At 38.6% G+C, this 16,049-nt stretch overlaps 1 protein-coding gene and 1 long non-coding RNA gene across 11 annotated transcripts in view; one reads left to right on the top strand and one right to left on the bottom strand.

Annotated features, from left to right (window-relative positions):
- Window positions 1-16,049, top strand: part of KIF6 (kinesin family member 6) — a 296,241-nt gene that overhangs the window by 98,289 nt on the left and 181,903 nt on the right. For 7 of the 9 annotated variants that reach the window (XM_032463003.1, XM_014564323.2, XM_032463004.1 and 4 more), the window contains exons 7-9: window positions 3,901-4,107; window positions 11,664-11,807; window positions 12,732-12,818. In XM_032463003.1, coding sequence (XP_032318894.1) covers window positions 3,901-4,107; window positions 11,664-11,807; window positions 12,732-12,818 — 438 coding nt within the window. Of the gene's footprint in view, window positions 1-3,900; window positions 4,108-10,488; window positions 11,339-11,663; window positions 11,808-12,731; window positions 12,819-16,049 lie in introns of those variants that run through there. The other 2 variants (XM_032463008.1, XM_032463009.1) reach the window with 2 other exon arrangements.
- Window positions 1-16,049, bottom strand: part of LOC116658268 — a 100,568-nt gene that overhangs the window by 70,959 nt on the left and 13,560 nt on the right. The gene's annotated exons all lie outside the window — the stretch shown is intronic.

Genomic DNA, 16,049 nt, shown 5'->3' with positions numbered 1-16,049 from the left:
TTTTAGGAGCCAGAAAGAAAAGGGTCCAATAAAGGAAAAGGAGACAGCAAGCAGAGAGAAGGTACCAGGAGAGGGACTCTAGAAACCTGGGAGTAGGAGGAGGGTGGAGAGCTTCCCGAACAAGGGAATGGTTAGCACTCTCAGGTTTTACCTAATAGGTCAGGGTGCTCAGTGCTGAGGACAGATCACTGTCTTTCCTGCACATAAGCCTTTTTCTCATTGTACACTCTCCTGTCACACATTTTGTCATTAGCTCCTGACTAGATTATGAAATGCCTTGAGGGCAAGGTCCATGCCTTCTTTTCCTTCTCATCTCCATACTGCCTAACACAGGGCTGTGTACACAGACCGATATGAAATGTGAAAGCTGTCTGCATGTGGATGATTAATCATCACTAGAATTTTTCCAAAGGCACTGTCTCTGGTGCCAAGAGCACATTTGTTTAAAATGTGCGCTTAAATTTGAATGAATCTGCCTAAATGGTGCCATCTGTTCTTAGGCAGTTTCAGAAACGTTTTAATACAATTTTACCTTTAAAAGGACAAATGCAGGGACATGCCTATGAGACATGAAGACGTCTTTAAATAAACACAGAGCAGACACCAGCACACTCAATCACACTTAAACAGCTACACACAAAGAATATTTTCTGAGGTTTAAGAAAATTTTAGCTAAGAGGATACCAACTACTGCTTCACACAGAAAATATTTATGAGAAGTTACAAAATTGTAGACATGGACTCCTGTACATATTACTGCATTTTAATTGCAGACTCCAGAAATACAATTTAATTTGATATACCCTTTGAAATGGATTCGTTCTCCCAATAGTTGCTAATGGCCCACATTTTACTGTGATTTCAGTGTATCAATTTAGAAGCTGAAGACAGCTGTGGCAGATAGTCTGTTATTCACTTATATCCATTGTCATTTGACTTTTGTTACAGTACTGTAGGATTTATTATTGTGCGAATATAACAGTGAAACGAAACCCATGTTTAAGTTCTGCAAATAACTTACAGTCACTTCCAAAACACCTCAACTTAGGTTCTAAATTTGAGTTTGCGGTTTTACATGCACGGTTATTTGCCAATCCACTTTAGCATGCAAAATCACACACTGGCTAGGTTTGGGTATAGTTATTGTGGCAACAAGTAATGGGTCAAATTTTCAGCCTATTTAACTCACTAGCTACATCATCATCACCAAAACTATGCCAGTATTTTGACATCTATGTATTTTGCTAGTTGGTGTAAGTCAACCATGGTGTATATCAAGAATTTATATTTACAGAAAGAATTTCTGGTTGAAACAGCATCCATGTATGTTACTCTATCTGAACACATGTGTATCCATTTGGAAATTCTTTCGTTAAATCCTGTTTTGCAGAGGTGGAGATCTGAACACGTTTACTCATATTAACACTCCTTGGGAATATTTTCAATATTTTTTTATTTTATGTATATTTTAGATATCTGATATCCATTTGCTTCTAATAAATTTTAAATAAAAGAAATAGGATATTCCAGATAAAGCTGAAATCTCCTTGTTGGTCTTTCACGTCCATCCTCACGAAGGCAACCACTATCGTTAATTTGTTATGCCCTCCAGTCCATTTCTTACACTTTTAATGTCCTAAGTTACAGCACCATGATCTAATATTTTTAGATAATATTGCTTTTTAAATTATCTAAGTTCTATAATTGTGTTTATATCATTCTTTAACATGCTGCTTTTCTCAGTATTCTATTTTAGAAATCTATATCAATCTATATAAAACTTGTTTCATTTTAATTTTCTGTAGTTTGTTATCCCAGTTTATTCATCTTTTCAACCGCAGATGTCCACTTAGGTTGTACACTTGCACCAGTTTCTTGCTGTCCCAAGCAGTGTTGCAGTCAATGTCCATCCATCTGTCTGTCTGTCTGTCTCTGTTTCTCCCATAATGCACCTGTCCCAGGTTTCTCTCTAGGAAATATACCTAGTGTTCAGTCTTTTGCTGGCTTGTGGGTCATAGGCATTTCGCTCAAAAAAGAGTCTTGGTTTGCATTCCCACCAGCAGTATATAAAAGTTCCTACTTCCTTATATCCTTACAAACATTTGTTTTGCTAGAGTTTGTTTTTAAAATTTTTGCAAGTCTGATAGAGGTGAATGAAATAGTTTATTGTTGGGTTCTAATTATTTGTCTTGATTATTTGTAAGTTTGAGCATTTTCTTCCAAAGACTAATTAACCATTTTCAGAGACTTATTGACCATTTTCAGGTTTACTCTTTATGGGTTGTCTGTTCATATCCTTTGCTCATTATTTTCTGAGTTGTTTGTCTTTGTCTTACTGATTTGTGAAAATACTTTATTTCAAATATGAATCTTTTGTCAGCCAAGTGTATTGCAAATGTCATCTCCCAGTCTTTCAACTTATCTCATCACACAGAAGTTCTTTAATTTTGGATTATTTGGTCAAATATTTCAAATCAATTCATTTTTGTATTTTATGTCTTATCATAGATTATTACCACCTTGGGTTGATTATGGTATGCTTCCATATTTTCTTTTACTAATGTTAAATCTGTGTTATTTTACACACAAGTCTTCAGTGCATTCTGGAATTAATTTGTGTATATAGCATGAGAAAGCAGTCTAAATTTATTTTTTCAAGATGGCTAGCCCGTTATTCCTACACTGTTTGTTAACGAGTCCATCCTTTCTCCACTGTGGTGTGACGTCACCCGTTCCCTATACAGAGTTCCTTAAATGAGCACAGTGTGTTTCACTGACCTAGTTATCTTCTCCTGCACCAGTACCACACTGTTTTAATTACTGTGGCATTATGATTATTCCCTGACATAAAGCAGGACAAGACCCCTTTCCTTACGATTTTTTCACAGAATTGTTTTTGGTTATTTTTTGATATTTGCTCTTCCATCTGATGTTTAGAATTAATTTGTTTTGTTCTGCAAACAAAACAAGTGGCATTTTTATTTCCGTTGCACTGAATAGATAGTTTTATAAAGAGAGATTAATATAGAAATTAATTTTGAATTTTCCCATCCAAAAAATGGTATATTAATATCTGGCACACCACTTATTCAGGTTTTCATTTTGTATTCAATATTTTGTAATAAAATATTATTTTATCATTTCCCTGAAAATTATGCATCTTTTATAAGATTAATCTCTTATTATCTCATCATCTTTGTTGCTATTATGAATAATATTATATTTCCTGATTAATTGTTGCTGGGTTATTAGAATGTTATTGATTTCTCATATTGATCTTGCAACCCTGCTAATCTTTTTAGTCCTTAACAGTTTGTTCATAGATGATCTTGCATTTTCTATGTAAACCACAATACTTTCTGTATGTAATGACACTTTGATTTCTTCTTTTCCTGCCACTGTGCCTTGTATTTTTTCTTATTTATTACATTGGCCGGGACCCCCAGTTCAGTTTTGGGTAGTTGCAGTGATATTGGATGTACTTGTCTGTGGATTGTGTGTACAATTGTGTAACGAATTCTCTCTATGCACCCATTCTCACCTCTTTTACCATGAAATTCACATAGAACATTTTCAATATGGCTAGCCAATGTGATAGATTGTGGTCAGGTAATGAAATAAAGATATATATTGGTTAAGAAGACCCAAGGTTCACCTAATTCAAACTCTTTTCTCACTTTCGGAATGAACCCACTCACATTGGTTATCAGTCATTCAAGAGGTAATGCATTGAAAATAATTCACATGAAGGGTCTCAGCTACAAGTGTTTTTACTCCACTGGACAGTGTTTGCTTCCTGAGAAATGTCTTATCACTGGAAATATAAATTTAAGTCTCTTGATATCCTTGAAAAATTCTCATTGTTCACATTACTTTTGTTTTACAATGTATTTTGCATAGACTCCTATGAACCAAGCTTCAACCCGTTCCCACTGCATTTTCACCATTCACTTATCAAGCAAGGAGCCAGGATCCGCAACTGTCCGACGTGCCAAACTTCATTTGGTTGACCTGGCTGGTTCAGAACGAGTTGCGAAGACAGGAGTAGGGGGCCAGCTTCTAACAGAGGCCAAGTACATCAACTTGTCACTGCATTACTTAGAACAGGTAAGCGGGCGGAGTGGAATGTATCTCTACCGGCCAGTTTTTGACTACGTACTTCACATCAGGCATTCTACTAGCACTGTTGGGATTTTTTTTTGGTTCTGTTTCTCTTCTTTTATTGTGGCCAACTACATATGACATAAAATTTACCATTTCACTGATTTTTAAGTGTACAACTCAGTCGCATTAAGTATCTTCAAAATGTTGTACAACCATCACCACCATCCATTTCCAGAGCTTTCATAACCCCAGACAGAAACTCTGTGCCCGTTAAATAATAACTTCCCATCTCTTTATACTCCCAGCCCCCGACAGCCTCTGTTCTACTTCCTGTCTCTGTGAATTTGCCTATTCTAGATACGCAAATAAGTGGAATTATACAATATTTATGCTTTTGTGTTTGATTTATTTCATTTAGCATAATTCCACCCATGTTTTAGCCTGTATCAGAATTTCCTCCCTTTTTGAGGCTGAATAACATCCCCTTGTGTGTGTATAGATATGCTATAAATATATGATAGTTTGTGTATCGATTCATCTGTCCATGGACACGGTTGTTCCCACCTTTTGGCTATTGTGAATAATGCTGCTATAAACACTGGTGTTTATTTTGTATAAACCACTTCGTTTAAAGCTCACAACAGCTCTGCACTGTAGGTATTAGACATTACCCCCCTCTTACAGTTTTTATAAGTCAGGTGTTCCCCAGGCCTTCCCAAGTTTACACAGCTAGTAGTGAGATGAGGCTTTGAACCTGGAATTGCTTGGCTCCAAAGCCCGTGCTTTTTTTTCACTGCGCCTTATTGTTTTTATTATAAAATTAGTAGTAGGTGTGACTATAGATTAAAAATGGCCTCCATGGCCTATTTTTTTCAGTCTGGTATATTAGCTATGAGAACATGTGAAGATGACCAGTATCTTCTCCGTTGGTAGTGACTTTATCTAGTTGGTGATTCTGTTCCCTGCAGTGGTTCTCTTTTCTTTAATTTCCCCTCCCTGTCCCAACCTCAAGTTTATCACAGTCAACCCCAGTGTAAGCTCAATTTTTAATTTCCAAATTTTACTCCAAGGACAGAGAATACTCAACTGAATTTTGCTAAATAAATCTTCCAGAAGAAAATAATTCTCATCTCTAAAATGAGTGGATTGAATTAGATGATTTCTTAAGTTTCTTTCAGCTCTGTGAGTATAAGTGCTGTGAGTTGAATGTTAAAGATAGCAACTACTTCCAAATTCTTAAAAAGAGAGAGAGAGAGAAACATGACCAGAAACTGGAGTGGAGAAGTACAGAGGATATTGGCGAGGCAGAAGGATTTGTTAATGAATGTTGGAGACTGAAAGGTTTGAGAAAAACAAAAAAAACTTTTTTTTTTTTTTTGCTGCCTAATGAACCCCTTTGCGAATGATGCTGTCCTGATGTTAAATGCTTTCTGATGGTCAAGTTGGCTGAAAAAGCATATTGGGAGAAACCTAAGGGAAATCCATGTGAACAAGGCACACACAGTTAGGCTCTGACCAAATGAATCCCAGTAATGCAGCAACCAGAGATTTAAGATCATTTTATGTTCATGATGTTTGGATCATTTTAGTGCTTCTAATAATACTCACCCTTCCTGAGCTCTTTCTTGCTCAAATATTACACACCATTTTTACTTAACAGATCTTTTTACTTAATAGGACATTTATATAACATTGATATGAAAGTAAAATGGACTCTATTCAAAGTGCTTTATTTCAAAATGTAACTACTTGTTTCAGATGGTAGCACTGTCTTTTAATTCCCATTATGTCCATCCATTCATACAAAATTATATTCATATTTGTTAGTTGAATCAAAATTTCCACCAATTAAAATCACTCAAGAAAAACATTCTGCTCCTAATCCTTTCTGTTTTTTCGTTCTACGCAAACTTTTCAAGCCATTGCTTATCATTAAAACTATTCCTCTCCTTACATTACTTCTCTTCAAAATTCTTGTAACATTAGCCTCATGTGAATCTCAGTGGCTATGTGGCATTTGATTTTTTATATAGCTAGTTTATTTATTTAACAAATACTTAGAAGGAACAGTTACATGCTGAGACCTGGGCTAGGCACTGGAGCATAGTGCTGAACAAAGCAGAAACAGTCCTTGCCCCGAAGGTCTCATGTCCAGGGTAGGGAGATAGGCACTGAATAAGTATTCGTGAAGTATGTGGCTGTAATCCCGATGAGAGCTGTGCAGAGCAAGTCCAAGGGGTGAGGAGAGCTTGTCATGGGGGATTGGACTTAGACAGAGGACGGGAGAGTTAATGAAAGTTCTCTCAGGGCTGATATTAAGCAGAGACCTGAGGAATGAGTAGGAGTGAGCCCAGCCAGAATGGGGTTGGAGCATGTCAGGCAGTGGGGACTGGAAGTCTGTCAGCCTGTAGCTCCAGTCTGGGGGATTGATATACCCAGGGTCATAGTGGCATTCACATGTTGTTGACCTTTGGCTCTCCGAATGTAACTTATCTGTTTCATAGGCCACCACTGCATCACTGCAGCTGTTAGCTATTTGCACTGATATACCAGGGTCTGCATTGAGGTTATGGCATAGAATAATGGAGCAAGGAGGAGAAGAAGATTAGTGTGAAAGCAAAGACGAACATCAATATGGAAGACCGCAGTGTGTGGACATGAATGTGTGGGGCTGAGTAAATCTAGGAGCTGCTGCTCGACAGAAAGTAGGTGGATGGTTGAGAAATTTTGGAATTCTACACGGAAAGAGATAAGTGAGAGGGAACCAAAGAGGTCATAGGAATGAGAATACTAAAAAGACTGGGTAGATACTGTTGATGAAATAACAGAATTGAGGGACTTTTACTAACAAATTTTCATCATGAAGTGCTTTTTTATGAGGCTAATGAGACTGGAAGTATAACATAGTTTAGTTTAATTAGCTTCATTCACTTATTCACTCATTCATTCAACAGGCAGTGATTGAGCATCCACCGGGTGCTACGAGCTATATTAGGCAATGGGGATAGAGTATGACTGAGAAATAATCCGTGCAACCACTTCATCAGTGAAAGAGCAAAGCATGGAAACAAATACTCCCAATGAGTAAGATCAATGCCGTAACAAAAATGCACGCAGGTATCAGTGATTGATTATATCGTCTCTGTGTCAGTTTCAATATATAAGATGGAGATGGGCCAGGAAATAGACAGTTTGGTCACCTCTCTGACGTTAACTAGCCCACATGGCTCATAGGAATTTCATGCAGAACTGCAACTGCCCTTCTGGCCATAATTGTCAGGCCTTACACCTGCTTGCAGGGTACAGCCTTTTTGAGTTAAATGCACCTTATTGTGCTCATAAATAAATAAATTTCTGTCTGCCAGAGTACTGTTGGTTTTGGAGTTTTCCTTGTGTATGCAGTACTTTTTCCAAAAAGTCTCCTCGAAAACATTTTAAGCCACAATAACAGGGTACATCTTGGCCCTAGAAATCCAGTCTATGGAGAAAAAGGAAAGGGCCATGCATACTTGTCCTGACTATAAGCCTCACCAAGTGCTCCTCGTGTGACCCTGGGTCCGTCAGTCCAAACACCAAGTGAGAAACCACTGGAAACAGAATGTTTGCTCTCTGCTTCTGCAGAAATCAGAACCTGGGTCACCTTCAGCCAGTTATCCAATATGAGAGGGACTTTTTTCAGAATGTCATGTAACACTTGGCTTCCACTGGATGTGCTGTGTTCAAGAGGAAAAGCTAATGGTGCTGGTGCTAATTGTAACACTCAGATCTTTGTCCATTTTCAGGGGATGATCTTCCATGGACTTCTGAGCTCTATAAAAGAAATTCTCCTTAGTTCAGTAAATAGCAAGCTGAATTATTGATTTCAGGCATAGTTTCTAGGTACTTGGAAATATCATTAAGTGTAATGTGAGGTTCCACTCTGTGTTGCTTAAAGAATGCCTTCTGGAACATGTTACTGCATTTATGCATGAAATCCAAAATGGAAGTAAATGTTAAAAAAAAAATCCAGGTTGTTTGAACACCTCCTTACCCCGTGCCATTCGGGTCATTTGGTTTCTGCCCAATTTAGAGAACACAAAGCAGCCTCACCAAAAATAATCTACTGCTGCCTCTCTCTCAAATAGTGGCCATTTCTGGGTCACTATGAAGGTCTGTATCTGTCCCAGGGGTCAGTTTTGTATATAGTGGTGTGCATCTGTTAATCCCATACTCCCAATTTATCCCTCCTCATCCCTTTCCCCACTGGTAACCATAAGTTTGTTTTCTATGTCTGGGCATCTGTTTCTGTTTTGTAAATAAGTTTGTTTGTCTTTTTTTTTTTTAGATTCTACATATAAATGATATTATATAATATTTGTCTTTCTCTGTCTGACTTACTTTACCTAGTATGATAATCTCTAGGTCCATCCATGTTGCTGCAAATGGCATTATTTCATTCTTTTTTATGGCTGAGTAATAGTCCATCTAATGATCTTTAAATCATTTCTGTGAGATAGGCAAGCATTCTAATCCCACTTTTACAGGTGGAGAAACTGAGGGTAATAAGAGTTTTGCCTATGATCATATAAATGGGACAGCTAGATTCTGACTTTAAGTCCTGGGTTCTTTCTTTTTTCATTCACTGCCTTCATTTCCCCCATTTTTAAAGACTGTATTTTCTAATCCATAATCTCATTTGAAATTTTGATTATTCTCTTCAACAATTTTATAACCCTTTCTGGAATGGACATTAGGATTGCCTCTACAGCATTTATTTCTGGGGTAGCAGCCAGAAGCTCATCCCAGCTGCAGAAGGACACCCTTACTGGTCTAAGCTGATTCGAGCCAGTCTTTCTCCAGGATATAGTAATTGATTCAGCAATGGCCCATGACCCAAGTTGGTCCCTAGTGAAGCTCAGGACTCACGTTTAAGGATTAGAGAGCTTCCTCACGTCAGTTATGAGGATGGAAGTATGTAACATCAGGGCATTTTGTAGGCATTCTATGGCCCCAAGGAGAGGCAGACTTCTACCAGCTGGAAGATAGAGCAGAGAAACTGGCAAAAACCATTACCTTGGCTAAAAGGTCCCTGACCTTTGGGTCAGTTCTAACCTAAAGCATTTCCTTTTATACTTAACATAAGCCAGTACATTTCCCTATGATTAAAGCCAGTTTGAGTTACATTTTTCTGTTACTACAACCAAAAGCAAATTAACAAACACACCATTTAATTTAATACCAAAGGGAAGTTTAACAAGTATAGTCTCCTTTGTATCATCTAAGTTGTCAATAAAACTGTTGATTAGAAAAGATATCAATATTATTTCCTAGATCAGGAAAAAAAATAGTGACATTCGTTTGTGAAAGAACTTAAAAGTACTTAGAAAGGGTTGGTGATTGATAAACAATAATGCCACTCTCTCTGCATATCTGTCAGACCAACCCGTGTTTGGTCTGGTGTCTGGTATTTGGGCCTTTCTTGCCTGTCTCAGGTATCTGTCCTCTTGGCTCTTAGGACCTGGACCTCTGCTCAGTACCCCATGCTACCACCTTGCCACTCACACTTGGGTCCACCATATTCCTCACTTTCTTTCCAATTACATTGAAACCTAGTTGTCCCAAATGCCATTCAATACTAAGGCCCTCACACTGCTTTCCCAGGTAAAACTAATTAATCTACTCATTCATTCCTTCACAGTTGAAAAAAGTGTTGAACATATGTTGTGTTAGCCAGATTTCTCAGTTGCAGACTGGGAAAGTCACTCTAGCTAATTTAAGCCACATAGAGCTTATTAAACGTAAAGAATCTCAAGAAAAATTAGAAAACTGGGCTTGGATACTACACAGCTCAGAGGAGAGCAACTGAGAGACACTTCTAACCACACCACTGAACCGCTCTGTAAAAGGCTACTGTAATCCCCACTTGGCACTTAGAACATTAGGTCCTAGATTCCAGAAACTTCCCTGAAGCTGCCTCAAAAGAACTTGATGCCTTTGCCACCACACTCTCCTACAAATCTGGACTCCCTTCTTGTGACCACCACCTCTCATTACTCACCTCCAGACCCCACACGGGGGTGTCTGCCTGATGGAGCCAGGTCTCACACAAACTGTGAGCTGTAAGAGAGACTAGGAAATGTAACTTCGTAGGAAGCAGAACTAGAATGGGGGCTGTCACAAGAGCTGAGAGAGACACTTAGTTTCCACCACACGTACTGGGTGCGGGACACTATTCTTGGCAGTGGGGATAGAGCCATGAATAAGAGAAACAAAGTCCTTTGTTTCTGCCTTGTGGAGCAGAAAGTCTAGTGGGGAGGCGGATAACAAGCAAGTAAATAAGTAAAATTTCAAATAGTGGTAAGTATCAGAAGAAAAATAAAACAGAGCAAAAGCCTGGATTTCAGGGTGTTACTTTTGATAGAGGATTCAGGGAAAGCCCTTGTGAGAAAATAAAACTTGGGCAAAGATTTGATTGATGAGAAGCAGGAAGCTGTAAGAAAATCTGGGGCAAGAGTATCCCAGGTAAAAAGAAGCAGGTTCAAAGGGTGTGACGTGGGGCTACACTTGGTGTGAGAAAGCAACAGCAAGGCCAGTGTGGACCACGAAAGCTCCATGGAAGGCGCAGCGAGATAGGTAGACAGGAGCCAGGTCACACGGGGGTTGGGTCATTATCTAAGTGCATTGGGAAGGTTATAAGCAGTGATTTGGTGTAACAAACATTTTATAAAGATTCCTCTGGCTGCTGTGCAGAGAGGAGACCATGAGAGGACAAAAGGAGAAGCAAGGGGCCTGAAGTCACGTGTCACATCTGTGGGTGATCTATTCCTGATGCTTTGCAATAGGCATCTAAGCACTGGATTCATCCTCCCCAGAAAGCCCTGGACCCCCGGTGGCTCCCTTTGGGGACAGCCCATAGCAGCCTTTCATCCATCTTCCCACCCATCCATCTACTGCCTTCCTATTAAGTACCTAAGACACTGCTTAAACACTGCTACTACTCAAAGTAATTTGCACATTTTAACTCTTCTAATTATCCCAACTACTGACATGTAGATACTGTCTCTTCCCTGCTTTACAGATGAGGAGAATGAGGCAGAAATGTTGAGTGGCATGCCCTGGTAAGGCTAGAATCTGGACCTGGACAACCTGGCACCAGAATCCGGGGTCTCCACCACTTACCCCTGTTGCTTCTTGTGGTTCTTATTTACTACTCTGCCTCTTTTACCTTGAAGATGAGGCATACAGACCAATTTTGGTAGGATTTTTTAAATCTGGCATGATATACTCTTGAGTTTTTATACAAATTTCCCAGTGACTGAAAACATAATAATACTGTATCCAATTCTGTACAAGTTATATAATCTATCCAAAAATTACAGAGTTCATCCTAGTATGTTTTTGCTACATTTGCTTCATTCATATTCACCATTTTTATACTGAATATTATGAAGATATGTATTCTGAGCCCAAGGTTTGTGGGGGGGGTCACTGCATTTTGTATTTTTATTGCAGTCACAGCTCAGGTGTCAGATGTGCATTTTCTGCTAAGTGAATGCTCTTTTTTCTCTCCTTCCCCACAGGTTATCGTTGCCCTTTCAGAAAAACACCGTTCACACATTCCGTACAGGAACTCCATGATGACCAGTGTCCTAAGAGATAGTCTGGGAGGGAACTGCATGACAACCATGATTGCAACACTCTCTTTAGAGAAAAGGAATATCGATGTATGTTGGTCCTTCTTTCTGGAGCTCTCAGTCTGAGTTTTTACTGCTAGTTTGTGAGATGGAATCAAGGGTCCTGGGTGGGTTTCCATCTACTCGGCTGGGTTAGGGTGTGCCTTCAGTGGTTCAGAGTTCAGATAATTTGCCAGCATTATTATTACCCCATTTGAGAACTGACTTCACATAGCACAGCCTGGTTTGAAGAAAACCTTATACACAAATTTTGGAAGACCTGCTGATGGATTATTTACCTCAGCCAGAGGCATGAGAGAGGAGACCCACCAGCTTCTCCTGATCTGTTTTGCTCCTGATTGCTTAGATGCCTTGGACACATCTCCAAGATGTGTCCCGAGATGTGTCCCTAGGCACCTCACCCAGGATGCTTGTCAGGGGCTGGCTACCAGATGGCTTTCCTGGATTGCTTTAGAGTCAGCTGATGTTTCAGGCATTTCAGCTTAACATTTGGGATTCAGACTTTCTCTAAGAGAGGAAAACAGGAAGTGGTAGGCCACCTCCCAAAACAAGGCCAAGCCCCAGGAGCATCATAAGATGCCTTGAAAAGCCTCTCTTTTTGGCCATTACAAATATTTATTTTGTAATCTTTCATATTTATGGATTATGGTATCTACTATGATTATGGTTTGTATATTTGGTTCTGGTTTGACAGATCAGTAGTTGACAAGCATATACCAATGGTCATTTAGGACCTCAGGATCTCCCATACTTGGTGTATTACTCATTTTATTAAGCCCAAACAAAATTTTAATGCAAAATAATGTTCCAGAGCAAAGCTCCCTAATTTGAAAGCATGTTTTCTCATTGTTTTATGCACATCACTCATTAGGTGTACATGTTTTTCCTGTGAACAAAAATAAAGTTTTATCTCTCTATGTCATAACATTTTAAGGACTTACCTTGTTTCCTTAGGAGTCTATATCTACCTGCAGATTTGCACAACGAGTGGCACTCATAAGGAATGAAGCTGTTCTTAATGAAGAAATCGATCCCAGATTGGTAAGCAACTTTTAACTGACTATGTTAAAAAAAAAATCGAAGTATATCAAAGATGAAATAAAGCTTGTGGGGCATTCACTCTTCCAGCCAGGCAATCTTCTAAATACTGCAAACATGTTAACTCATTTAATTCTCACAACGACCTCATGTGTAGATGCCATCTCTATCTCCACTTTACAGATGACAAAACTGAGGCAGAGAATGCTCAGTAACTTGAGCTGAGTCATAGTGTCAGAAGTAGCAGAGCCAGGATTCAGACACAGACAGTCTGACTCCAGAGCCCCTGCTCTTATCTACAGTCACCCATCATTCCCTCAGTTAGATGCACAGTGAGTCCTAAGGACACAGACAGTAGAATCAGACACAGTTACATTTATATGCAGGTCGTAGCCTTTCAGAAAATCAGTTTAGCTTTCTAGAGACAATAATAATAGATTATCTTTTATAAAAGCTTATAGAGAAAAAGAAGTCCTAATCGTTATTGAGTAGAACCATATTTTACATAACTGTTTGGTGACTTATTCTAGAGATTTGAAAAAAAAATTAATAATTGGCTTGAAAATTAATAATTGGCTTGGAAAAATGGCCAAGCTTCTAGTTTTATAACAATGATTCCTTCTTTATCAACGTGCTTGTTTTCAAGGAAGAATATTTGCAAGTTACATGATTCAGCTACTCATCATAAATGCAGATTTTTTTCTTTTCTCTATTTAGTCTTCTACAAATAAAATGCAACAAAGGATTAACTCATGCCAGCAATGAAAATGTTGAAGTAAAATATTTCGATTTTGTAAAACTCTCAAGTTCGAATCATTCTACTTAAAAAAAATTTTCCCTGGAAAATAAGCTCGTGTAAGCTTGGTGGCATGCATTATGAAAAAGATGGGAAATCGTACCAATGGTGCTTCACTTACAAATTTCTCAAATTCCCCCCACCCTCCAAAGATCTCAAATTCACTGTTACCCATATTAATTACTTCCTCTTGAGTGTTTGCCCTTCCTCCATTGAAATCATGCCATTGAAGAGTAGAGGAAAAGGAGGACCCAAGAATAATGGGGTGACTGTTTCGTCAGTCCTGCCTGCCTCGGGGAGCCTGAGCTTCTCTGGTGGAATTCTCTTCTGGAGAAACCGCTAGGTGAGGCAGCATCCGTGTACAGTCCAGGCCCTGGTCAGATCCCAGCATCACATGGTGCCCCCACTGGAAAAGGACACAATTCAAAGGCTGGAATCAAGTGGAATTGAACTCCTAGGATGAGTTTTTCTGCTGTCCTTACCCTGCCAGCAGCTTGGTGACATTGTGCAGAATGAGAAAGACAGGAGTGGACTTACTAGCCTGAAGACAAAAATTACTTCATAATTGAAGGAAAATAAACATATTAGACATTGGAGGGTTTTTTCCCTTCAAATTTGGCTTAGAGAGACTTTTCTTTGAAGGAACTTGAAGAATGAAGAAAGACGAACATTATCATGTGTTTGATGTAGGTCTGTGAGAGGTTTAAAGAAACGAGAAACCAGAAGTCAAAATCTAATAGCTGATAATTGAACAAGTGTTGAGGTCTTCCTGCTGCAGAGTAATCTAGTAATTGACAAGTGTGGTTTTCCGATCTCCGTTATAATTGCTTCTAAAAACTGACACTACTGTTCATTATTTTATGTACAGAGCTTTTCTGAAGCACAAGTGACAATTGAAAAGTATTCTCAAAACCACTCAAAAATACAACTGGATGGGATATCCTGTATCTTACGCTTAAAATTTAATGGACAGTATGGAGCCAGCCCTGTAAGATCAGGATCACCAAGTATTTGACTTGCTTTCTTTACAAATATTGGTACCTCAGAGAGACAAGATGATAAAAGAATGGCAAACAGGCCAGAGTCTGTGGTGACTTGAGTGTGGGCCAAAATCTTCTAAGGATGGCTCTCATCCCAAAGTTCCTACAGTAATTTGATGGGAGGTGTGACTGTAATAATCTTAAAATCATGAAAAGTTGGCTTAGTTTTGCAGTTTCTGTTCAATAAGACAGAAGATAATTTGATTAGACTTCACCTTGAAAGCTTTAGTAGACGTGGAAAACGTGGCATCAATATTAATTTGGTAGAAGGAGGGCACAAATGAATGACTCCCATAGTTCCTGTCTAAGGATTTTCATCCTGCACAGCTTGATAATTCTAAGAATGTTTTGAAAAAAGCAAACAGCTAAAACTCACTTAATCCCTGAGTTTAAATGACATTCTTGGAGCACTGACATATTTCAAAATACTCAGTGTCATGCTTGTAACGTCTGGTCCTATTGATGTGGCACAGATAATGTGTAACCCACATACATAAAATTGAACAAGCATCTTTTGAAATACATATCTGAGGTTGAAGGAAGTAAGGGAATTCTCCAGGGCCTGGAAACAAGGCTGAGGCTGCTGTTGTCCTGGAGTAGAGGGGTGAAGGGGGTTGTAACAAAGGTATAGAAGTCAAAGCCTGGGACCTTGGAAGGTAGATGATGAATCTAAGACATCCTCCCCACTCTCCAACATAAAACCAGCAGAAGTGTGAAGATGCCAGGGGTGTCTACGGGCATAGGAAGATGCTGGGCAAGCTTGTCTGCTTCGCCTGGACTCTAGTAGAACAAGATGTAGTTTCTCTCAAAATTTGAAATTCTAAGGCTCTGCCTCATATGGATTTGAAATTCAGATATTCATAGCTCCCTTAGTCTGGTAACCCCCAAGCTAAGAACCTAGAAAATGAACAATAAAATAAATCCAAAAAAATAGAAAGACAGAAACTAAAAAGTATAAAAATGAGTGAAAACAAAAGACAAAGCGAAGATAGAGTAAAGAGAACAAAACCTGAAGTTGATTTTTAATAATTAATAAGATGAACAGATCTCTGGAAAGATTCATGAAGAAACGAATAAAGAAGGCCGTATCAATACAATAATATTTAAAATGAAAAGAGGACTTAACAGTAAGTATGTACAGTCGATATCTTAAAATAATAACAAAGTGCTTGAATGGCAATAAATTTGAAAACTTAAACAAAATGGACAATTTCCTAGAAAAACATAACACTGAAACTAATGCAAGAAGAACTGAAAAACATGAATATATCTGCAACTAATACATAAATTGACTCAATAATAACAAAGCTACCAAAAGGAGAGAGAGAAATAGAGAAAAAGGAAAGGAGGGAGGGAAGGAGAGAAGGAAGGAAGGAAAGAAGGAAAGACAGACAGATC

This window comes from Camelus ferus, chromosome 20 (genome assembly GCF_009834535.1).
Source record: "Camelus ferus isolate YT-003-E chromosome 20, BCGSAC_Cfer_1.0, whole genome shotgun sequence".
Taxonomy (NCBI): domain Eukaryota; kingdom Metazoa; phylum Chordata; class Mammalia; order Artiodactyla; family Camelidae; genus Camelus; species Camelus ferus.
This window is presented reverse-complemented; position numbering and strand designations above follow the sequence as displayed.